The 25,004-nt window shown below is 39.3% G+C and overlaps 4 protein-coding genes across 7 annotated transcripts in view; 2 read left to right on the forward strand and 2 right to left on the reverse strand.

The window, feature by feature from the left end:
* LOC110067439 (uncharacterized) overlaps window positions 1-3,635 on the reverse strand; it is a 3,952-nt gene extending 317 nt beyond the window's left edge. Inside the window, exons 1-3 of one of the 3 annotated variants that reach the window (XM_089281943.1) lie at window positions 3,577-3,635; window positions 1,674-2,096; window positions 1-610 (exon numbers count right to left, since the gene is read on the reverse strand). The exon at window positions 1-610 is cut by the window's left edge and continues 317 nt beyond it. In XM_089281943.1, the coding sequence (XP_089138069.1) occupies window positions 1-610; window positions 1,674-2,090 (1,027 nt within the window). In that variant the 5' untranslated portion in view covers window positions 2,091-2,096; window positions 3,577-3,635. The other 2 variants (XM_020774766.2, XM_089281944.1) reach the window with 2 other exon arrangements.
* Window positions 3,636-6,315: 2,680 nt separating this feature from the next.
* Window positions 6,316-11,153, reverse strand: LOC110067491 (proteasome subunit beta type-6-like). Its single transcript, XM_020774820.2, has 7 exons — window positions 11,010-11,153; window positions 10,867-10,934; window positions 10,076-10,207; window positions 8,770-8,899; window positions 8,351-8,405; window positions 8,026-8,115; window positions 6,316-6,545 (listed from the first exon to the last, which is right to left on the reverse strand). The coding sequence occupies exons 1-7, from the start codon at window positions 11,106-11,108 to the stop codon at window positions 6,418-6,420; spliced, it is 702 nt and encodes a 233-aa protein (XP_020630479.1). The 5' UTR covers window positions 11,109-11,153; the 3' UTR covers window positions 6,316-6,417.
* Window positions 11,154-13,355: 2,202 nt separating this feature from the next.
* Window positions 13,356-14,306, forward strand: LOC110067455 (melanocyte-stimulating hormone receptor-like). The gene has a single exon (XM_020774781.1). The coding sequence runs from the start codon at window positions 13,356-13,358 to the stop codon at window positions 14,304-14,306; it is 951 nt and encodes a 316-aa protein (XP_020630440.1).
* Window positions 14,307-16,004: 1,698 nt separating this feature from the next.
* Window positions 16,005-24,731, forward strand: LOC110067490 (5-hydroxytryptamine receptor 7-like). 2 transcript variants are annotated; one of them, XM_020774818.2, is made up of 2 exons: window positions 16,005-16,194; window positions 22,780-24,731. In XM_020774818.2, exon 2 carries the CDS (start codon window positions 22,787-22,789, stop codon window positions 23,741-23,743), a length of 957 nt encoding a protein of 318 aa, XP_020630477.1. In that variant the 5' UTR covers window positions 16,005-16,194; window positions 22,780-22,786; the 3' UTR covers window positions 23,744-24,731. The 2 variants fall into 2 exon arrangements, with proteins under 2 accessions (XP_020630477.1, XP_020630478.1); XM_020774819.2 differs by lacking the exon at window positions 16,005-16,194 and adding an exon at window positions 16,213-18,707.
* The last annotated feature ends 273 nt before the right edge of the window (window positions 24,732-25,004 follow it).

The raw sequence follows: 25,004 nt of genomic DNA on the forward strand, positions 1-25,004 counted from the left end.
CCGGGAAATTGTCGATGTAATAAGTAAGGCCGTCTTTGGACTTGCTGACAAATTTTGCAGTGTTCAGGTTGGATATTTCTGCCACTGGCTTGGAAAACTGCAAAGCGATTCTCCAGCCCCCTCGAACAGAATTGATCACCTGCAGCTCAAACTTCATCTTAAAGTTACTCGGCGGCCACTGACGAATCACCGTTGCCGTGGCGGTTTCCAGCGGGACAGCGTGTCCGGGGACTGGAGCAGGGAGGTCAAAGTCCTCGCATATCGCTGAATCGGGATGGAAAACGAAGAATGCATTCGGCGCGGCCTCGTACAACTTGGCTTTGTGGCAGCTAAACTCGAGTAGTAGAGTCGTATTGGCCTTGAGGTTCTCGTTATATGGCCTGGGTCTGAGACAGAAAGAGTCGTTTGTCGGTTCTTTTGGAAGCGTGACCATCGCCTTGTCGATGACAAAGTTTCGAGTGCTAATATTCTTGGTGAACTTGAGTGATATTCTCCAGTCTTGCACGGTCCCTGGAACTTTATATTCAATGATCATTTTAAATCCAGAATCAGACTCGTCAATTGGCTTCAGTTGATATATCGGGATTAGCTGTTGAAGCGGTGTTGTTGGCTGGGTGAGGAAAGAACAAAACACGTTATAAATTACCATGGTCCACTTTTTCTTGTTAGTAATCTCAAATATACTAAACAGAATGAACACTTTACAGCAAAGATACAAAGTTGTTTAGGCAGGAGATTACAAGTGAAACCTTGCAGACGGTGGCTGCGCCCGCGGTACGAGCGGCGGGCAAAACTTAGCTGTCCTACCGAAACGACACAATACAATAGCCTTTTTCCTCACAGCTAACAAAAAATAGAGACAATTCTAAGGTACTTTTGCTTCTTCTAATACTCAACTGAAGAATTCTGGGTTTAGTTTGACGAGGAATAGCATGTTGTGTCCAAATTGTCTAAAATGACACAACTATTATCCTACCTGACGAAAGCGATCGAAGAGCGAGTTGCCGAGCGCGGGTGACCGATTTTTGTCACCAAATTAAAAGGTTGGAGACACAAAATGTTTCATAATTTTCACTCTTTACAATCTGTTATGGTTTTTACAGTCAAAAAACTCTTTCTCGTGAACATGCCGTCTCCATTGAGAAGAGATGCCTGACTTCAATTAACATGCATTTGACGTCAGGAGAGTAGAGTTTTTCCCGCCTACAGAATCCTCATTGGTTAATTCAAATTTCAGGCGCGCCGGCCGTATGCAAGGAAAAGAAAATCGTCGAAGAACGAATTGTCCCTCATTCTTCTACAATCCCTTTGTTTTCACATCTCTCTTGAGCAACCACTAAGTTGGGTTTAGCTAGCCCTGTCTCTTCAAAAAGTTAAGCCGTGTGCGCTCGGACCAAAGTGACATACATCACTTGTGATTATGCTGCTTTCTGTGAATCATGACCCAGACGCACTGTTATCCCACCCCCGGATATATGGGATGCAAGTCAGTCCCAGGTCACCTCCAACATTTTGTCAGGTAGTCCTATCTGTTGGCCGGTACCCATTTACACTCGTGGACACCTCCACACCCTGATCATAGTGGCTTTTAAATTCTTTTCGAACTGACAATTCAAAGTATAACAAACACGTTATGAGAAGAAAGCAACCAATCACAGTGCCATTTTACTTACTGGGGGCTCGGTAGGGAGTCTAGGAATGACGTTTCCACCCTTAAACAGAACCGTGACGTTGCCAGGGCGTCTGTTTTTCTGGCTTTTGTAAGCCACCACAGCAAACGTGAGGGTCGTTCCATTCTCCAGTTTTTTGGTAAAATACAAATCCTTGAGAGCGTGTATCGTTTTGTCTTTAGATACCTCAGTGTCCATCCATTCTGCTCGCCACACGTCAATCTTTTTAATTGGTTGCGAAAATATCAGTGCCATCCTCCAACCGTTGGAGACAGGGTACTGCATTTTGACAGTGATGATCAACTTGAAGGCCTCGGCCCAGTCGTGCTCCAAGTCTGCAGTGCCATAGATCATTGGATCAGCGGTTGTACACCTTAGAATTGCCACGAAGGCCACCACACTTGTCCAGTAGATGTGCATGATTCCCTTTTAAAAACAAAGAAATAGTCGATACCGTCTTAATATTCAGAATAGTGGTCCTTCGAAATAATTCAGTTTACTATCAGTTAGAGATTTACTTTTCTAAACTATGTGATGAAACAATTTACGTTAATTCTGCTAGCGGAGAATTGTTTGTTGAGGCAGAATAAGTGGATTTAAACTTGAACTCACTCCACTTACCTCAGTCATTTCTTTTTTTCTTTTTTTCGTTATTTGTTATTTATAATCATCATAAACACTCTAAATACCTAGGAGGATAATTTAACTATGGACCTTGCCTTAGTCATAACTTTTTCATGGACACTGCTTCAGTTTCTTGCTCAGTCATATTATTTTTTTCTGGTTGCGGCCCGCCATGAGTACGATCCGTATAATGAGATTAAGTAACTTACTGGACAAGGATCCATAAGAAGGAGAAATATTATAAAATAAAGATCAGATTTGACCTTCGGGCAGGAAAAGTACAAACGAAAGATCCCGCTTGTAGTCTAGGCTTCCTCCCGCTTCAGCGAGTGATAAAGTTACTCCTTATCAAGCATCAAGCTATAATCAGCGTAAAAAGACTCGGCTACAACTAATACTTTTCAAAAATTCAATTTAAAATGAACAAACGTTTTCTCTTCATGACTCTTATTCAAATGTAAATGTGAAAGTTAAAATTTTACAGCTTGTTCGCAAATAAATTAAAACTAAATTAGATTTCTTTTAGTTCGTTTTGATATTTCAGCTGCGGTAAACGTAATTTGCCATTTTCTTCCGGTGGGCTTTGTAAATTATGCAAGAATTAGGATTAAACTGCTCCTTCACGATACTGGGCAAAGCCTCCTTTTTCCCCAAAAAGATTTACTATTTTAGGATAGGAAAACTTTTTGACGCAATGACAATGAAACTAGATACAAGAAATTGAGGCGTTTTATGACGTAATTTGCTTTGTTCAAAATGGTGTTATCGAACGCCTGTGTAATAAATGCAACCAGGGTTTAACTGCATTCTCTTGAATGCCGATGCGTCTTTTTTCCATCCAAACCCAGCAACATACTTGCGTAATATTACATGTATATCAGAAATGCTTCAGTCGTGGAGCAAGCTTGCTGTTCAATTTGGATGCCTGGGAGGTCAACACGATTGCCTGAAAACAAATCAAAACCCCTTTGACATTTTAAGGAAGCAGCACATTCTGTCGGCGTATTTGAAACAGTTTTTAGTTGTGTCTGCAGTAGACTAAGAGTGTTTCTGCCTTAATAAAAATATCAGTGGGTTTAAGAAAAGACGAAAGAAAAATACGCCCAGTTAATAACGGATCATCCATAACTCAACGCCAATTTTTAAAGGCGCGAGATTATTGTAACCGTTCTCTTACTTTAGCTTTCTTACTTCTTCTTCTGATTTCTCGTCTGACCGTTTGAAGCTCGGTTCTTCGTTGGTGACCAGCTGAAAAAGTGAGTAACAAGAACTGAGTTCTTACCTTAATATATCCTGTTTTACCCCGGCAAAAGCTGAGCCTCTTGAACAATCCCAGACTGTCCAAATAATTGAAAGTAATCTTTCCCTTTGTTTTTCCTCCCTGTATAATGAAATCGTACTAAAACAAATAAACCCTGTTGATCAAATAAAACAGTTTCAATCGCTAATGTATCTTTGATCCTCAGTTTTTAAAATATTTGCTGTCTGACTGTTCTCCGCTAATAGCCGTGAAAAGGCGAATGACACAGTGAAGGCCTAACAGTGACAAACCGGCATTTGCTTATTGGCTAAAAGTAATTTACCTGTACCTTTTCTCCCGACTCGGCGATAATAAAAGCTAAAGCTATTCAAAGAAAACTAAACACAGTCGGATAAACTAAACAAAACGACTAGGGACCATTAATTGTGAAGTCTGTTACGGATTCAATTAGTCTGGCCCTGACGTAAGTTTCCACACGCACTATTTGTTTTCTACTAGCCTACCAATACCCTTTTACTTGCAGTCTTACATCTTAGCCGGGACAAAGAGGGCTCGGTAAGTAAAGACATTAGTTATTCCTTTCACTGGATGTTACAAATGTTCCTTTTCCTTTGCTGATCGTCACTCCAAGAAAAATTGGGCGGGGATGTGTGGCCCGCTTCCTAAAACCCTTAACCTATTTAAAACCAAAATCTGCGATTGTCCCTACCCCACATTTGGCCTGACCAAACATTCGATGCCATATTTAAGACCTGACCTTAAATCAATACCTTGTTTCATACCTGCCTTATAATTATTTCCCTTGTTCAGACCGATGTTAGATGCATTGTGAAGGACTTTTGTTGATGTTCTTATCGATAATAATGAAAAAGAGACTTCTTCTAAAGAAACATACCCAATTCAAGCCTAGAGTGCAAAAACCATACCCTATTTGTGACCGAAAAGGCCCAAATTGATACCCTACTTGACGGCTAAAGACCATCATACCCTTAGGAGCCATACATACCTATATCGCTCATATAAGGGAGTCCCCCCGGATCGTCAGGAACAATGAAGCAGACATTGCTCATCACTCTTCTGTGTCATATCTGGGTGAGTCCTAGGTGTTACCCCAGGAAACAGTTAAGCCTCTTCAACAATCCAAGACTATTCAAATAAGAAACTAATTAATCCTCCCTTTCTCTTTTTCTGTCTCTCTGAATTGCAATTAAAAGAAAACAAGGCACGCAAAAGACTCAATCAAAATATATCTTAACTGTACCTTCAAGGGTCCGGGAGTTAAGACGCTTTCAGTTTATTCCTCAAACACCAGAAGTGTACTTCCATGTTTTTTCTGTAGTTATTTTGACTGATATTAAATTAGCTTTGTAGACCATTTTACGCGATGTTACTAAATATTTACTTCAGAAAAAGAAAAGCTTTCCATGTGTATTTATTTACCCTGGTCGTTCCGTTTGAATCATTTTTCTCAAACTCATTAATAATTCATCAAGTTTAAACAAAGGAGATCATGACCGTGGCGTAGATTTTTACGATTTTTTTTTCTTAGTTTTCTCCTTGGTTTAAGTTTCGATTGAGAAGATATATCAAACATTCAAGACAGTGCTTGACATGATTTTCCAAACACCTCAAACTTCGTCAAAAATGCTCCGCTACGCATACGTATTTTCAACCGTGTCATTTCGGTGTTTGGAAATGTGCTCAGACACGGTCTTTCGTTTTTGATGTATTACATTAACATCCCTGTCGCCAGTGTAAAAAATGTTATAGATAATTTGGCTTTTTTTATGTCCGTGTACTATTAGCGTAAAAACATGTGGGGATATGAGCTCAAAGCCTCAAAACTGGGACCACTGGTATTATTTAATTGCTCTGTTTAGTTTCTGTTGGAATTCCGAATCGTTGTACCCTGCTAGACAGATATTCTCTTCTCTTTCTGTTCGGTAAGAAGTGAGAGGGAAACCTCTGCTCTCAATCGCTCGATCGTGTGATCAGCCGTCGTCCACAACCAGGGACGAATAAGTTAAAAATACTGGTTTTTTGACAAGTTTTTACCGGTTTATGACTAACGCATGACGCTGCCCATTTACTAGACTGCTCACAATATCTACTGCCCTGTGACTGGCTACAAAATTACAATTGGCATGACAACACTGCACTGCAATGGGTTCATCAGGTACGTATCAAATTCAAAACTTTTATCCGATGAACAACTGACAATTGCTGATTGTTTGCTGTTTGCACAGTTCCAGAAACTTGCTGTACATTAACTCACCTTAACAAGCTATCACTGTCAAAGTAGCGCGAGTTGAGGGTTGATAGGCAGGTTATTAAGCCTAAATTTTCAGTCATTCAAAAACAGTTTGTGTATCTGCAGCTACCGTGTGGCTCGAAATTTTTACGGGTTCTAATTTTTGCGATTTTTTTTTCCAAAATCCGTAAAACAAAGTTCCCGCAAAGACTTTCTCCGCAAAACATCAGGTTTTATTAAGATAACGTTAAGTAGCGAAAATCTATCGACAATAATAACATGGCCAAGTTTGAGAGTCACATCTTGTACTATGTGGCTTGGCCACCATATTACTTATGAGGTGCTCTTTCTAGCAGTACCAATAAAACTTCAATACAACTGTATGGATAATATTAAAAGTGAATAATTTAAAAAGAAGTGGATTGGAACTCGCTGATGAAAGAGGTTTCTCCTTTACACTGCCTGGTTACTACATGCACATGAACAAACAATCAATGCACACACGGCCATCAAATCAGAGATATTTTTATTTCTGTTCTACAGACAGCATAGATTAATTCTCAAAACACTTAAATACAGCAAAACTGAAATGCAGTTGACACGAGCAACTTTCATCCTTCATAAAATGTGGGAAGTTCATTTCCTAGAAGAACTCTCCTTTCAATGCCAGACTCATCAATGGCCGCCATACGTATAATTCCACCAGATGAACCATCACGGGACATAGCCAAAGCCACGGCTGAAAGCCAACAAAAAAAGTGACAATGTAAATTTAAAAGTTTTCACAATGAAATCTACCAAACGAAAAAGGAGCTGTTCATCACTCTGGAAATTTTGGAGGGTGTTTCGAACTCATGGTCGAGTGAAGAAATATGAGGCCTGCACGTCAATACAAGAAATAGAAGAGTTCAATGTTTGCACTTCATGTCATTAACAAAAATCAAAACTTCTGGTCCGCTCTTCTCCTTTACACCATTATCAAATGTTCACACACTAAAGGGGGTATCTCAATGTTCCTGAATCCCCTTGGGATTAGTCCCAGTCCTCGTGTAAGTGAATCATTAAATTGGCAAATCAGAGGGACTGGGCCTATGAACAGTAAGTTTGGTAACCAACATGAATGGCTAAATGGGTTCCAAGGCAACCATGAAAGAGTCTATTAAAAGTCATAGAGAATGCTGGGGCAGATCAAGGATTTTTCAGGGGGAGGGGGTGGATGGTATCTTAGGGTTGCAGAATCAATGGGGCATGCCCCAAAAATGTAGCAATTTGAAAATTAGAAATTAATTGAAAACTGTTACCCCCTAAATACTTGCAAATACCTGTCCAAAGCATTTGCCATAATATTTAAATTCTTTTTCAATACTTTTTTATGTTTTGCTTCTCTAAAAGGGGGATGACTAGCCACCCAATCCCCCCAGGGTTGTCACTAAGTGCCGGCTGCCAGCAAAATTCGCCAACTGAGAAAGAGGTGATCGCCAGCTGGATTTTGGCAGGTGACCACTTGGTAAGGGACAACGAATGGTCTTAAGGTTACAAACGTACAATCATTCGATAGCTGAACCATACTGAACCATCTAAATGAAAAACTTGGAATAAATTCCCGACTACCTTAAGTATCGGTGGTAATATAACGAGTAAAGTAATTGAAACAAAATCTTGTTTTAAGCACTTGTTTAGCATGTTCTCTTTCCGTGTATTGCCTCCGCCATCTTATAAACACAAAGCGTGGTAACCCTGCATTCAAGACATTGCACAAGATTGGGGACAAAAATTTTGTTCCAGGTCTCTCGCAAAAAATGGTGACCAGCTTAATGAAAATCTTAGCCAGGAGTCTATTTTCTTAGCTACAACCCTGTCTGCCCACCCCCCCCCCCCCCCCAAAAAAAAAAATATGCCCCTGGAGAATGATCTACAAGTACACTAAATAAACTATTGTTCCAAACAAACACCAGGTGTGTACAAAAAATACTCATTAGTCAATTTTCCAGCCAATGCAAGACACTACACACATAATGTAAAATGACATTTTTGTCAAAATAATGTCAGGTGAGGGAAGAACTGACCACACACCAAAAGGCATTGTTTCTATACACTCAGAATAAACCACAGATAAATCATTGGTATTTAATGTAGTCCAAAATAGAGTATAATAAAAAACTTTTCACTGTGGGTATTGTAAAATTGAAATTACACTGCATGTTTCACAAACTACATACCATTTGACACAAATGTGAAGCACTCTTCCTTTGTCATGCCAGGTTTGAAAGTAGCATCACAATGGCCATAGATATAGGTACTTCCAGATCCTGAAAATGAGTAACAAACACAAACACAATGTAACACTGGATGTTGCTCTTTATAACAGAAGCTATGACCGATCACAGTTCAAATTATTCAAATGGAAAGTTCCACTATAAACGTAGATGAAAAGGCTTCCAGCATGCATTTCATTTCTTACACAAAATGAATTTAAAAGGAAAATTATCTTCCTAACAAAAGTAAACTAATCTGAAAAAGGAAATCTTTTACTGGTTTAAATACCTCCTATTGCAAATGGCTGCCTCACACACATTCCACCCAGAGGAATTAAAAACACCTGAAATGAAGGGTATCAAATGCATACATGTATAAGATTTTATGTGTATAAGATTTTATGTGTACAAATAAGTCAGTGGAATCAATTTTATCATAAATATGATGAAACTACAAGTAGGTTTTAGAAACCTCATGTTCCCAAGATATTAACTCCTTCTACATCTTCCCTCAAAATAAAAATTAACAGAAAAAGTCATCCATTTTAAACAACCCTAATTTAAGAATCTGCGTTGCTTTTGGCATTCTTTTTCTGGTATTATTATTTCTTTCTCAACCATTTTTTCGAAGTTTCCTTCAATTTACAGATAACATAGTCCTTCAAAATACAGATTACTAAGTATGTTGTCAATATGAGAGCACTACACCTGTCCTCCTTGTCGTTTGTCCCAGCCTGCACAGATAATTCCAGCAGTCAATTGATCACGGTTTGCATAGCAAATCTCACGAAAGACATTTGCTACTGTTTTCACGAGTGGCTGCTCTCCCATTTCAATGCTGAGAAGATGCACAAGAAAATGTGAGAATTTTACAATATGACCTGTTGATTGCACTTGTTATCTTACCACCCTTCTGGTCATTGGGTGATTCCAGAAAATATCCATACAGTATACCTATATCACTGGCAGGTTTTTAGAATTCAAAGGGCAGGAGAGGTTCTTTGACCTGGAAATCCAAAGGTATGGGGGTACTTACAATTGGAATTCCGAAGGCATTGGGGGGTTCTAGAGAGGAAAGAAAAGAGTGTGAATACATAATCAAACTGATGACACTGCCAATGACCCCAGAAAGCAAGATACAAGACAAGTGTAGATCAGTCACGCATGTGTTTGCATTCATTCATTCGAAAACCTATAAAATCTGGGTTTTACATTTGGCTTCAGAGGGCTTAAAGGTGATGAATTTCTTGTCAAATTAATCGTTTGCAATGAATGCCGACCTGCTAAGTTGGTTTACTATGCGCGAGCAATTCATATTCATGAAGAAACTGCTGTAATGGTGTCTGATGGAGTGAATGTGGTTCGTAATATCAGAGGTAAATAATTTGCAGGATTTGCCACGCATTTTCTAATTTCTGTAGTAACCAACACACAAAACAATTGAAATTTTAATTTATTTCTTCACTAGTTTAGTCAAACACTAGTTGCAAAATTGCAACGAGGAGGAAGTTTTAGTCACCGAACATTTAGTCACAAATGCATGCGATCGTATCAGTCACAATTTTGCGCCCTGTAGACAGTTGTTTGACTGAAAATCATTAGCAAAAACTTCTGGGCAGATGTAAAAGCGTAAAATCTCTCTCATTAGAAATCGTAAGGAGTCAAACAAGGAATTCCAGATGGTTGAGGTAAAATATGGAAATCCAGAAGAGAGGGGGGTTAATGATTTTAGAATTCTGAGGGCATGGAGGTAGAGCATTTTGGAATTTCCGAACGCAAGGAGGGTTAAAATGTTCATGCCACCCATGGTATGATATGGATACTCTCTGAAATCACCCAATAAAATAACAGGTATAAAAATCAAAAGTAATTCCATATGATAATCAGAGTATTTGCACTTGATTTATTTTCAATTCCTTTATTTTAATTAACGCTGACCTATTGTTGAAAGCCCTTCCTATTCCCCCTGGTTTCTAAAAATAACAGAGTTCAACTGTAAGTACAAAGTTAATACCTGTGAAAGTTCAAATGATATTTAGCAGCATCTGCTATGGCTTGAGTAGCAGCGGCAGATCCTGATCGGCAGCAAAACACTCTGTCTGTTACTGGAGTCAGCTTGTCTGTCACACGGTTGGCAATGTAAGCCCTAGTAAGTCAAACATCACACAGCTTTTTAGAGTTATAACACCACAAACATATCCCCACTCTATTATATCTAACATGCTTACTCAGATGATTGAAATTGGCACCCTTCTTTCAAAAAGCACCCATTCAATTAGACAGTCCCCCTTCCCACTAGCCAAAGGTAAGCACGGCTATTCTAATAATGTAGCCATCCTCCATAATTTGAGCCTAGAATACCAAATATCATTCAGTTTTGAGTTGAGAAAGAAATCCTTCTTTGGCTAGTCTAATCCTACAGGAGCAGATGTAAACAAGTTCACATTCTTTAGTTTGTGCACTTTTTCAGGGACGCAAAATGACAGGGAAGAAGATAAAGGTAATGGTAAGAGTAACAAAATAGTATCTGGTCCCAAACAAGTGCCCTTTCTCCAACAAGTACCCTCCCTTGAGGCTGCAAAATTTGGTCAAATTTCCAAGGTAGCAGTAATTGCATTTATTAAAACTTGACCAAAAATTCACATGAATGTGTGACGTGCTATAAGAGATGGCCTACATGAGATGTCAAACTTTTATATGAATACCGCTTGCAAGCTGATTTAAGCTACACTTTCCCACAGTTCAAACGATTTATCTGAAGAAGACAATAATAATGAGTCAAGTAACTAAACCAAATCCACTTACCCTGTCGTAGTGCGTGAGTCAGCGCCAATAACCACGCCGCCATCGAACTCTACCGCCATTATTGTAGTCTAAGAACACACCATAAATTAGATTCTATTCATACGGGAAAAACCTGAAGACAAAAAAGAAAAGCTTTTACTTACTCCTGTACGATGTTCTGCTCTTAACCAGTCTGGATAGTCGTCAGATGCCATGGTTTGTTCACCATGACTTAGCATTCCTCCTTGTTGAACAGCCGCCATGATGGTTTTTTGCTACCTCGTTCTCGTGCTTTCTTACGTTCAGGTCTATTAGAGTCCAGTTCTCCTCCAAATGCCTCACCAGCGAGCTCCCGAGTAAGCCTTTGGAAAATGCACTGGACAACTGAGAGACGAGAACATCAGAGTTAACACGGTATAGCTGTGACTGGCTTGCCTAAGACAGGAAACTGTACTTTTTCTTCGATCGCCCAGATGCCGGAGTCACTTTAATTTTTTTACAAAATAACATGGAATAAAATAGAGGTATAACGATACATGTGGTCCTACTAGCTTTTAATGTTTTAATGCGGCCAAAAGAAGCATTACAATATAAACCTTTGGTGGCATTAGAAGTTAATAATGCAGTATTAACTTCTGGGCCTAGTTGTTCAAAGTGTGGAGAGTTTTTCTGATCGTCATCCCACGGACTAGGTTAGTTACTTTAACTTTACCTTTTAACTTTTGTTTTATTTTATTTTGACCACGTGGACATAGCAATAGAATAATAATACAGATGATGCTTTATACATAGATATTTATAAAAGGCAAAAAGTAAAACAAACAAACAAAACAATGACAATAATAATAATAGCAATAACTTTATTTCTCTGTATGTCAAGTAAGAAAAGACTAGCAGGAAGATCAAACCTTCTTCTATTACTTTTTATAAAATATAAGAAGTACTATTTACTGAATAGAACAAAACACATGACAATAATTAAACTTTAGCAACGCTATATACTTGTTCAAACAAACTGCGTAATGAACCTGAAATTCCCACGACTTGACACTGACATCTTCGTCAAATATTCATTGTGCTGATAATTACTCCAGGCAGCTGCTCGCAAAAGCGATGTACAACTCTGATTAAAATGAACATGTTATGGGTCCCTCGTAACCTTATCTGTGACTTTCCAAGCCAAACCACTGATCCACTGACTTTACAAGCTAATTGGTAAGCCAATTGATGTTTTTATTTATTAATTATCGACACACCCAAGCTCAGTGGCGAAGGATGAAACTCTGGTGTATTGATTCACACGAAAAGAAGGGCCATGCTACAATGAGAATTAAATTATTTTAGGCAGTCCATAAGCTAGGCTCTGGACTCATCTGGTTACGGCAGAAACCGTCTTCTTTAACCTGCTGTTCGTCATAGCAAGTTCGAAACTGTGAATCAGTTTAACCGAGGCTAAATTAGAACCTCAGTTATCCACAGAGACTCTCCCAAGCTCAGCTGACTTACAAGTTTTTTCGTGAATTATTTTACTGATTTAACAAGATTCATGACTTGTTGATCTAAAAGATTATGTTTCGCAAGGATTCTTTTACGCTGTCTTAGCTTGTTATGTTTTATATTTTCAACAATGCTACGAGAGATAAAGAATAATTTCAAGCAAAAGGGAGACAATTGGAAACTTTACTTTTTCAAATTACATTATTAAGTGTGCATAAGTTAACACAGGCGAAGGTTATTAATCAGATTTATCCATGACAACGTTTTAAAACAAATCATAAGTAGAAAATGTAACTGAACATTTCTGGGCGATGAGTCCTCGCCATGAAAATTTAATCACTGCCAGTGGCTAGTCACTGTAGATAGGCTGCAAGTTTTATTTCATTGTTACAATAATTTGCATGTTGCTCATTAGTCAGGACATACCGAGTGACGAAAGTCAAATTACAACAGCTCTGTCGTGAGAGAGGCGATCAGACAATCAAAACAAGGAAATACAATAAGCCGGGAGATGTTTTTTTATGTTCCAGCAACTCTTGAGCTAACAATAAAAGAATTTCTAGTACTTACGAAGTTTCTGGCCAAGGCTTGCAGCGAATGAATTCACATCTTTATTAGTTGTTTGACAACTTTAATTAACTAGCAAACATAAAATACGGCAACATTAAGATCGATGAAAGAGCTTATCTCTTGACATCATTAACACAAAATTGAAGTAAGGTCGTCCCCTTACATGTAACTATATGTATCTTCAGTATTTGCCTTATAATTAGCAAAGGAATTTGAAATACGGGGACGTCAACATTGATTAGCGAGTTGCAGTTAACACCATTAAAGATAAACGAAGCCAGGCCGTCCCCTTAACTACCAGCATGTACCTTGTTAATAGGTGAGCAAAGTGATTGCCCATTTCAGACCAAACTACTTTGCTTGGAGTGAGGGCGAGAGGCAAAGCAGCGTTCATTTCAGTGGCTACACCAACGAGCGGCAAAAACAAGAGCGCTAGCCTAGCTATGGAAAACTTCACAAGTCATCAAGTGATCAGCACAGCAGCACTAACGCTAAACGACTGGCGCAGCTCACAGACATACCAAGACCAGCTGCCAGCATTTATCACGGGTTCGCTTGTTATTAACTCCGTTTTGAACTCACTTCTATCCCTTGCGACAATAATCGCAAACATTCTGATATTGTTGTCCCTCAATAGAACCTCTCGAGTACATGCCGCGTCCAAGGCTCTGTATCTCAGTCTGGCGGTATCAGATCTGGGTGTCGGCTTGTTTGTCCAGCCAGCGTTTGTTGGTTTTCTGGCGACCGGCGGCACGAAACCAGAGATATGCAGGTTTCTTGGAATCATCGTCAATGTTGCCAGTGTAATCTCAGTCGGTGTTTCCCTGCAGATTCTTACAGCAATCAGTGTGGACCGAGTTCTTGCTATTCGCCTTAAGATGCGTTACAAGGAGGTGGCGTCATTGTTCCGCACAAGGCTCGTGTTGGTCGCCTGCTGGTTCTTCAGCACTTTTCACGCCCTAATGATCTTCGTGAGCCGAGAATTCTTTGATCTCATCCAGATCGTCGGCATAATAATGTGTATTGGTGTGTCTACGGTATCCTATATCATCATCTCTCGCACTCTACGACGCCTCCAAAGTCAAGTTCAGAACTACGGCCCGGAAGAGGAAACAGCTCAAAATACTTTTAACATAAATCGATACAAAAACTCAGTTGCCACTGCGCTGTGGGTGTATGGCTCTCTCCTGGCCTGTTACCTTCCATTTATGCTGTCAGTTGCTGTTAAGATTGCTGTGGGTCGCAGCCAGACGTTTATCGGCGCGCAGTGGTTTACAGTAACCCTTATCTACACGAACTCTACATTGAATCCCATTTTGTACTGCTGGAAGATCCAGGAGGTGAGAGAGTCTGTAAAGGAAATCATCAAACAATATTGCCCCTGTCGCAAATAGATATGAGGACTGAGTATCTTCCTGTAAATACCCTCAGATACGTCACACATATTTCCGCAGGTATGGAGCAGGCTTGGAGCGAAAATCATCTTGCACGACGAGACACTACACGTAGGGCATTCGTGTGCACCCGCGTGCTCCGGCGCCCACCTAGACATTACGGTGAGACTTCGTTATACGGTCACCAACGGGCCATGAAAATATAACGAAGCGCGCGAAGTCTAAAAATAGAATGCAAACTATTGGAACCCTACGAGATTCAGACAACATAAGCGTTTCCTAAGAGAAATAGGAGGAAAATGAACGCGGAAATTTCGTTTCAAAAATTGTTTTAGGAACACTTGCTTACGCGCTTGAAAAAGCTTCAAATCTTCCACCATTCCGTTTTGTTTGTCTGAGTTTGTCTGAGTTATTACGTCACTCGCGCACTTCGCTATAATATCACAATTGCACTTCTACACAACTGTTCTTTAATAAGCATCCAGAATGCAGATATAATTTTAAAAGAATTGAAACTTCAATCAGTACATACAATGATATTAACAATGGAAGGATGAACATAACTGCTTTGGGTGATCGTATAGACGACGTAAAATTATAAAGGATTATACAGGTTGAGATTTCAGAATGTGGCCGTTGGCCGTATTAACGGAGTTTTCTCATAAGTAAATATATGGACGTTTCACCGGGACAAAAAAAAGTGGCGTAACGGGGTGACCGGAAGGCGGGGTTCCACTGTACTTTGTCATAGATCGCCCTGCACGCGTTGGGTGGATACTCGAATCTGGCTTCCCTGGATCTACTATTGTTAAAAAAAAAAGTAAAACAGTAATAACCATATTTCCACACAGTTACCCCGTGGCGGATCTAGGGGGGTTACGGGGGTTCAGTCGAAACCCCTAAATTGAAAAAAAAAATCAGACAATATAACAGGCTGACTTGGTCTCAGAATTCCGAAAATTTTCCGGGCAAGGCTCCCTGAAGGGGATCGCCTTCGGCGGTCTGTATATCGAACTCCCTTCTCTAAAATCCTGTTTCCGCCCCAGTTACCACATCAGCTGTAACAAGCATTGTTAACCGGCTGGAGTAATTGCTTGTAAAACTGACAGCGTGTAAAATTGTGAATAAAATGTTTAATAGCTTCATAACCGTACTATTCTTTTGATATTTTGTTGTAATTCATCTAATCTCTCATTTGGACTATTTTTGCGCCTCACAAATCTCTTGAGATTACCGCTGAACGTATGAGATCTTAAAGGAAGAGGCTGCGCAGACGTGTTCTATTTCTTTTCACGTGTAAAAAGTGACCGAGTAAGGATCTGTCCACACTACGGCTGAGGTATCTGAAAACGCAGCTTTATCTGTACGGTAAGGCCTATCGTTCACAGTAATCCGTCACGAAAACGGAGCTTTACGAAAACGCCCTTCAAACCTTAGGAATTTGAAAACGCTGGCTTCGCGTTTTAGCTTTTTGAAAACTATGACGTCACGATGATCATGTCATTTTCCTGACCGCGTTTTCCTCAAACACAAATCCAAAATGAACGGTAATTATTGTTGGGTTTTTAAATTCTTCCGGCTTAGTGTGGACGGAAAATATTTGATGCGTTTTCAGAGTGAAATCTCGGTTTGCAAATTTCTCCGGCGAAGTGTCTTCACGCTACTACAGGCTATTTTTACTAAAGGGGTGGGGCGGGGATGGGTCACTGGCGATGGGTAGTCATTTAGAACCGCTGTACAAGAAAACAGCAGACATAACGCGTGACTAAAACTGCTTCGACCTTCGGATCAAAACAAACGACGCATTTTTCACGAGAGAGGCATTGGCATCTTTTTCAGCAAAAAAAGACACTTTTTATAACGACAATGAACTCGTGTGAATCTTAAGGTAGGTGCCCCAGAATAATTATAATCCAGGGTTCTATCAGACATTTCATATATCATGAAGTATGAAATTCACGGATATCTTTCCTCCATCCGTTGGTTTGTGGTACGATTGTGTGTCTGTATAGCTAACCCCTGGATGTTTTATTAATTATGAATACAATTTCGTTCATGCTATCTTTCAAACACGAACAGCAGTCGTGTCACTAGATCTAAGACTTTTAAAGTAACTGTGCATGGGATATTACGTAAACAGTGTTTTGCTATTGCAAGCTTTGCTGAGTCACAAGACATCATTAAAACGTCGAAAAATTCTCCGTTTGAACGAAGGTTTTGCTCTCTTTTTATATCGTAAATATCATAGTTTTAATCGATCCCAATCTGTTCTGAAGCTGTGAATTACGTATTTGTCGAACTTTCATCGACGAGATTTACAACATGTTTAGGCAAGTGTACTCCGCTGAGTGGATTTCCAGTTCTCGTCAGTAACAGCAGCTAGCAGGAAGTATTTCTCCTTTCTCATCGGATTTTTAATCCTTGAAGGTTGATCAAGCAAATAATCGGAAATAAGATCACATGAGCTGAGGCCTACTTTAAACTACAGTCTTCATACTCTCCAGTGTTTGTAAAAGAATTCAATAAAAAGCGCAATGCGACAGTAGTTCTATGAGGAAGAAGTCTTTAATTGACAAACATGACACGATCTCGAGTGTTGTCTCTTCTCACTGCGTCATGAAACACCTCTTAATTTCCGTTTAGTGGTTAACCACCAACAAGATTCGCAATTATTGAATAGTTTAACTTTGAATCTCTCAGTGTTAAAGTGAATTCTGAATGGAAAGGAATGATATATTAATACAGGAAAGCGAAAGCGATACATTTCCTTGGAGTAGATCACATGATTATTGCCTGACGTTACCCGGGCGTGAGACTTTTTGCTTCCTGTGCTCTCTTTCAAGTTCGACCCGGCGCAAAGAAGAACTGATCACGCGATAAAATAAAATATCTACCATATTAACTTTGTTAAACACGATTCAAACATGGCTAACAGTACTACCCATATGCGAGCAGTTCCTTACCATTGGATCAGTTGAAATCATTTACACGTGATGGTTGACCCATCCGGATAGGTCACTCCAGAAATTAGAAACCTCTAAGAAGAGGAGAGAATTTTCTAATACATTTGTATCACGGCTGCTTATGATCGTTTCGTGAATTAAAGAAGCTTAATACTGACAGGCTAGGCTAAAGGAGGACGCATGTATTGTCGCCTAACGATTTTTTTTTCTTGTTTAGCCCCATGATGTGCTAGCATGCCGTCCGGAAACAAGAAATGTTTAAAATGTCTTAAAACATTATTCTGTTTTACTTCTGAAACGTTTGTTTCCCTCTGGGATAAATAAAGAGACATCTGTATCTTTGACATGCACATTTTTTAAACCCGCTGTGAGAGCCAATCACCGGTTGAAATCACTGTCAATAACACTTTCTTCAAGGACCTCTGCAAGATTGTAAAATTAACTACGCTATATCCTCCTGCCTAAGAGGTCTAACAAGAAGCTTTTTTAACGACTTTTTTTTTTGTACGACATACGCGAAATTGAATATAGGCGATATGGGATAGCCCTATAAATTATAAATAAGGAGCATGGTCTTATGTTCTACATCCTCAATTATGGCTCCTAATGAGTGCGTGTTTGAGTCACGCAGAACTGATACTTTCTCGTCAGCTAAAACTCATTACTACATAAAAAAGATTAAACCTCTTAGTAATCGAGTGCGAGGGCCCGATATCGGGGAATGTCCGTAAAAAAAGGACTGACGGCCAATATTCCCCAGTACGGCTCCAGCAAGCTAGGTTGGTAAGTAGTTTATTATATGCATGGAACTCGAAAACAAAAAATACACGGCTTAAGACCGTTTGCATGGGAACGGTCCGTATGGCAAAATCCCGAAGGAATCAATCAGGACGTTCGGACTTACCTCAATAACTACTTTGCCATATAATAAGCATTTTGCGTCGTAACCTTACCGTGGTCCGCGGAAGCGTTTGGGAGTTTTGTTTTTCTTTCAAATAAAATAACAAGCTTTAATGGATTAAAAGTTGGCAAGTCCTTGATGAATACCGCTTTGGTAATATGAATCTATCCGCCGGCCACATTATTGGCAATAAATATACACCAATGCGCATACGAGAAACTTGACAGTTATGATATATAAAAATAACATAACATAAGTGAAGAGCTTTTTCAATAGAGCACAACGTGATAAAATTACACATAGATACACATTTTAATAAACCATGAATCTAATCAGTAATTTTGCGCTTCCCGTTCGCGACCTGTCGCGACGGTGTCCTTGAAGTAGCTGTGGACCTCGTTAACGAAAACTTTCAATTTTACATTCATTTGCTGAATATAATAACCTTTTAATTTTTTATCATGAGCAAAGGAAGGAAAGAGGAAACATCGCTCGGTGGATAAGTCGATTTGGAGCTTTGCATACAACACTAACAAGGTATGGACATGTATGTCGTGTAAACTGAACTTCAGTTAATCACGAACAGAATGAAATCTCACACTATTTATCTGAAAAAGAGAAAGAGTTTTTAACGTTCAGGAGGACGCCCAGCACGAGGAGTCGCAATTCATTTGTATCGAGTCTGTGGTGAATTCAGCTTTGACAGTCCAAAAATATAGGAATCATATTGTAAATTATGCTGCAAATTTGCTATCTACGCGATCACAAGTCACTTGTGGGAATCTTGCTCCTGCTTGATGGACAAATCTTAGCACTTTAATGGTTTTCTTGGTTAAATATGGAATAATGAAATTAAGAACCATGCCGGTGAAATGGTAGTTCCGCTTTGCTACCACAGAGCGAGTTCGATCGATACTGTTGACTTTTGCAAAAGCGCGCTAATTTGTAAACATGCAGCAGTATTTTCTCACGGCATTCAAACCAGCTGATAGGAACATTTTCTTATTTCTTTATTTTAATCCATGCGTCTTGGATTCAGTAAATAATTGAATTTTTTGAAACCACAACATAGCTAATGTGGACACAGTGCGGTCATGTGTGAATTCCATAAAGTATCTAAAGCGGTCCCAGGAAATGATCGGAGTGACTTTTCAAACCGAATTTTTTGTCTTTATTTAAGTTATGAACTTCTCTCAGTTTAAGCCAGAGCGATCCAGAGATTCTATTTCCATGGAAAAAGAAAACAGTTCATTGAAAAATGCTCACATTTATTTTAACTAATGTGCTATGATATCTTCACCAAGCAACGACATTAAGGTAAAATGTTTACCTGTTAAATAGGAAGTAAAGCTTTCAGGGAGTACTAAATATAGCCAAATGCGTAGGAGCATGTTTTTTACTCATCCAACAGCCATTAACATGCCGGATGACTTGTAAGTTTGTGTTAGGTGGACAGCTAGTAAAGTTGTTGACAAGCCTGAACTGAGCAAATAACATCAAATTTCAGTTTTCGCAAAACATTGTGATATTTCAATGTACTCTCAGCGCTTCGATTGTCACACGTACCAGGCTCAAAGCTTCAAATCTCGTAAGTGATTTCCATACATTGCTCTTAATACTGGTTGGGAGAATATGGCAGTACATCAAGACGATATGATCTGGACGTGATGATTTTCAATATTTTCCTTACTTTACTACCTGACAATGTACAGATTTTACAAGGAAACAAATAACAGCGTTTAAACTTGTATAAAATATGTTCTCGGCATGCGCACGCGTTTTGCCTAAATTTAAAAAAAAAGCGATTCTGGAATATCTAATTATTTTATCTTAGTCATTTAGTAAGTTTGCTTATCTAGCGACCATCTTTTCCGGTCAAAAGTAAATGAAAGCGATGCTTCCTTTGTTTGTTTGCAGTTCAGATCAATAAAAATTGCGCGAAAACATTCTTAGCTAAGTTGTTGCCAGCTGAAACGATATCATTCGACCAATTTATTCACAAAGCATTCTTTTCAGGGTAAAAAAAAATGTACTTATTATATAGTATACAAATAGTGCAACTACGCCTTTAATTTTCTTTTTGAATACCGATTTTATTTTTCCGAGATGTTAAACCAAGATATCAACGATTCAAACGATACGGTTAAGTCTATTTTGACAGAGTCGTATCTGCCTTTTTAAAATATATCTGAGGTATAATTTTCGCTCAAGAGAAGGGACAAAGAAAGCCAACAAAGTGATCGCAAGTAAATTACAGCACCAATATGCAATACTCAACCAAATCATGTAAGTACATGAGACAAAGGCAAAATTGCTTTAATGCTTTTATTGTACAATGGGCTTATTTCATAATAGGGAAGGGTACAATTCCATTGTTTTCTCTTAAGAATCACACGCTGTTGTTTGTGTGATACACTGGGTTCTTGTATCTTTCAATCAGCGTAGATTTCAAGACCGTATAACTCTTTGGGTTAGTGTTGGCCGATGTTTTATCGTTGCAAAACGGATGTTTATTTATTTTTTTTTTTACCTGAACTGAAGTGGAAAGACAAGAGAGTTGTCGACATAACTAAGTTAACGAAAATTGTAACGGGGAGCGGCAGAAGCAGTCCTTTGCTTTAGCGTTGTGGCTTCTGTTTCCATGGGCAACTTTGATCGAGCACAAGTTGGGATGGATCTTTGAGAATGTAAGTATATCAAAGACGTCCAATTAATCTTTATAGCGAGCAAGCGCGAAAGTTTATCACTACAGAGTATTTCAGTCGTTGTGAGTATGCGGCACAAGTATTCGTTTTGATTTCATTGCTCTAGCTTCATCTTTACTTAGTCATGTTGTTTAACGACGAATGAGTTCTTTTATGAACTCTATTTTGAAGTTAAAATTTGCATCATAATGGCAATATCCGCATTTAAGTGTGTTTGCACAAGAATTTTATTACACTTGTTCAAAATGGCCTGTGTTTATTTAATGTAGCTAGCTCGCCGTCATTTGTCGATATCTCTGTGTGTTTGTGGTGTAAATATACGTAACTCGATAATACGCACGGATATTTTGGAAGCTGCGTTTCCGAGCCCCAAAGGGTTGATTAAGACTACGAGCAATAGCTATCGAATAAGGGTTTGATTATTCCATTAAGTCGCGTCATTTTCCTTTTCGGCTTCTATAGTTTTTGAAATATACGTTGCATCATCCAAAAATCGTACCGATCGCCGAAGGTTTACAGTTTGCGCGTTCTTTTGACCTAATATGGTAGAGTGGCGTAACAGTGAAATGATAAAACATATCGTAAATCCTCCAATAAGCACTCCCCCCCACCCCCCCTCCCCCGCCTGAAGAGGCATCTCCTCGTGTCAGTCAAAAGTTGAAATAAACGACCCCTCCCCTCTGGTAAGGGCCTCCTCTCCTCCCCAGCTATCAAGAGACAAAAAAGTACGAAGACTGAGAAGTACAGTATTGATCATGTCTAATCACTCGTGCCGCATCACTGGTATTTCTCATCACTACAGTATCACAATTAGATACAAGAAAACTAATTTCCTTTTCTTATCGCGGCTGTAGTTAGACTAGGCAATATCGGGAAAAAAAAAACGTTTCTTAAATATTGATTTATTTTTTTAATGCATATCCTTTTACCTCGGGGTATTGAAACAAATGAATACATTCTTGCTTTATCCTTAATTTGACATATGCGTGCCAGGAGCTAATTTCATTAAGATTTACAAGATTTACGGTATTTACGGTACCCTATTACGGGAAATTTGGAGGTGCGGTGGCCTCATGATTATTGCGCTAGATTCCGGATCGAGCGGCCTGGATCGAGCCGAGGCCGGGGACATTGCGTTGTGTTCTTGGGCAAGACACTTTACTCTCACAGAGCCTCTATCCACCCAGGTGTATAAATGGGTGCCAGCAAATTTAATGCTGGGGGTAACCCTGCGATAGACTAGCATCCCATCCAGGGGGGAGAATACTCCTAGTCGCTTCATGCTAAGCTCCGGCCCAATGGGCCACTTGGCTCGTATGCAGACTACCTTACCATTTCAGGAAATTAACGCTTCATGAAATTAACACAAATATTTAAAATCCGCGTTAATTTAAGTTGCGGTCATTTTTGTTTATTCCCGCGGCCTTAATTCTCATTATTTTCGCCTCAAATTCTCAATAGTATGCCATGCCAAGCTCGTGAAGGTATTGTGCAAGTGGCCATATTGCTTCACTAAGCCCGTTAGTAAGGGACAATTCCACCAACATTGTTTGTATTTCGAATGTTTACACTTGATGTTAAAATGAATTTTTACCTGTTCTCTCGACAAATTATGTTCTTTTTTTGTTTAATAGGTCGCGTTAATTTCCCTCATTTTAAAATTTTAACACCTCTTTCGCGTTAATGTCCTTTATTGGAAAGTACTATTCCCTTTTATTCGTGTTAATTTAATTCGAGTTTATTTCGAATACGTATCTTAATTTTAATTTCTTATAATGGAGTACATGCCCAATAGATCTCTACACTGTATGCTAGGAACCACTAGTTGGTTAGCAGGAGAATTAGCTGTGAGGATTACAAATGTAATCAACTTTGTACTCATTGCCTTTTGGTTTTTATTTCAGCCCCAGTATGTCTTCATCTGATGAAGCTACTCTGATCACGTGGTACATTCAGATAGTATACATCATCGGCATTATCGTTTTGGCAATTGTTGGTAATATTCTCATCTTCTTCGCAATTTGCAGCATTAAACGTCTGCAAAGAATCGATAACATGTTCATTGCCAACTTAGCAGTCAGTGATTTTCTTTTCACGCTAATCGAAACATTTTCGAATACGACTCGGAAACTAAATCCGAATTGGCGACCGCCTCACGAGTTTGTATGTTATGTTATAATGGCAGCAAGTGTCCTGTGTGCCTCAGCTTCGGTTTTGACACAAACAGCCGTGGCTGTTAATCGGTACATCGCCATTACGAGGCCGCTGCAATACCCAAACATTGTAAAGAAGACGAGAGTTTTTATTTCTATCATAGCGATATGGATTGGCGCCACCGTTCTCGCTTTGCCTCCGTTGATTTGGAGACCTCTAGCAGTTATTTGCGCACACGAGGAGTCCTACGAGAAACACATCACCTACGAGATCGTTTACATGACAGCTGAGTGGCTTTTTATCTTCGGGATTCCATTCGGAATCATGTCGGTGATTTATTATCGGATATACCGAATAGCCCGAACACACGCCAACCGCGTGAGGCCAGGTACGTCCGATGAGTCGGCCTCGACTTCAGGCAGTGATACGAACAGTAGGAATAACAATATTTCCAACTTCAAGAGAGAATTTAAGGCAGCAAAAATGCTGGTAACAATAGCTGGAGCTTTCTTATTTAGCTGGTTTCCTTTTTTCTTGACGTTGACCTTGTGGAAGTTTCATGGTGGAGTCCACAATCACCCTAAGGTGTTCACCACATGTCTGTACATTGTATACACGCTTCCCGCCATTAATCCTGCTATTTACGCGTTCTGGTCACGTGACATAAGGAGTGGCATAAAACAGCTGTTGACTTGTTGGAGACGAAACAGCTAGAAAAGAAACAACGAACGAAAGACAGGGAACGAACGTATGACGAGCTTGAACCAGGGCCATGGTAGTAGCAGGCAAACCGAGGCACTTGTCTCAGTCATTTACTTCGTTTTTGTTGTTTATAGTCATCATAAATACCCTAAATACCGAGGAGGAGAATTAAACCATGGACATTGCATCCATGTCCAATACACTCAAAGTGAGTTGAGTCGTCTGTACGCCTTGTTCATAATTCAGTTTTTCATGGACATCGCCTCAGTGATAATTTTTTCTCGCTACGATTCTGTGAACAGAAAAATGGCAGAAGAAATAAGTACCGTATATAGGCTAATGTAACAGAAAAGCCTCTTAATTTTCCGATCCAAATCGTAAAAAAATGATATAGTGAGAAAGGAAGTCATACTGAAGCCTTGGAAGGTTTGATTCATTAGGCGCGGTCGCTAAGGCCGGGTAAAAAGCTGACTTCGCATCCTCGCCACGGAGCCCTGACGGAGCCTCTGCGTAACCTTGCCGTTTCATAGAGTCAATTGACCGCGGCAAATGGAAAAGCGAACACAAAAGCTCTTTCATTGTAAGTAGCCATAGCTTTTATTAATATTTCACTACCGGGTCGAGATACACCTATCATATAGGTTTATAAAATGCTACTATGCGTCATAACTGTTCTTTATAGCCTCGTGCAAAACAACCACATAAACTGACATTCTCTCAGTTTTTCATTTTCATTCTTCCATGTGTCTTCCTCCGCGAGTTCGAGGGACGAACGCTGATTGAATGACACTTCATAAAATATTCGACTTATTTCAGGTATAAAATAAATGATAGATTTAATGTGAAAATAAATAATCTTAGTGAAGGAATTCCTCACACATTGTGAGTTCACTGGTAATTTCTATAACGTTATTCAAACTCTGACCAAAGAAAAAAGACCATACATTAGTCTCGGTGAACTATAGGTCATTTAATTCATTAAAACAACTAGCATTTAAAACACGGTCTCCTTGATTGATAATGCATTGATCTTCAATGTTTGTCACTGTTGGGTGACGTCATCATGTGCAAACTTTTCAGCTAATCGAAGAGCCAACAAACACACCTGCAGTTTACTGTCACGTGATTACTTTGGCGTCACGGGCTCCCGGACTAACTTTGTATTTGATTGGTCAAGAAATGGGAATACTGACCTAAAAGATGTCACTGAAAGTAATTTGAAAAAGTTCATCAGTCGAGTTGAAACCAGTTTCAGTTTTCACCGAGAGTTGAT

Source organism: Orbicella faveolata, unplaced genomic scaffold (genome assembly GCF_042242905.1).
Source record: "Orbicella faveolata isolate gen_17 unplaced genomic scaffold, um_ofav_v1 contig_12, whole genome shotgun sequence".
Lineage (NCBI taxonomy): Eukaryota > Metazoa > Cnidaria > Anthozoa > Scleractinia > Merulinidae > Orbicella > Orbicella faveolata.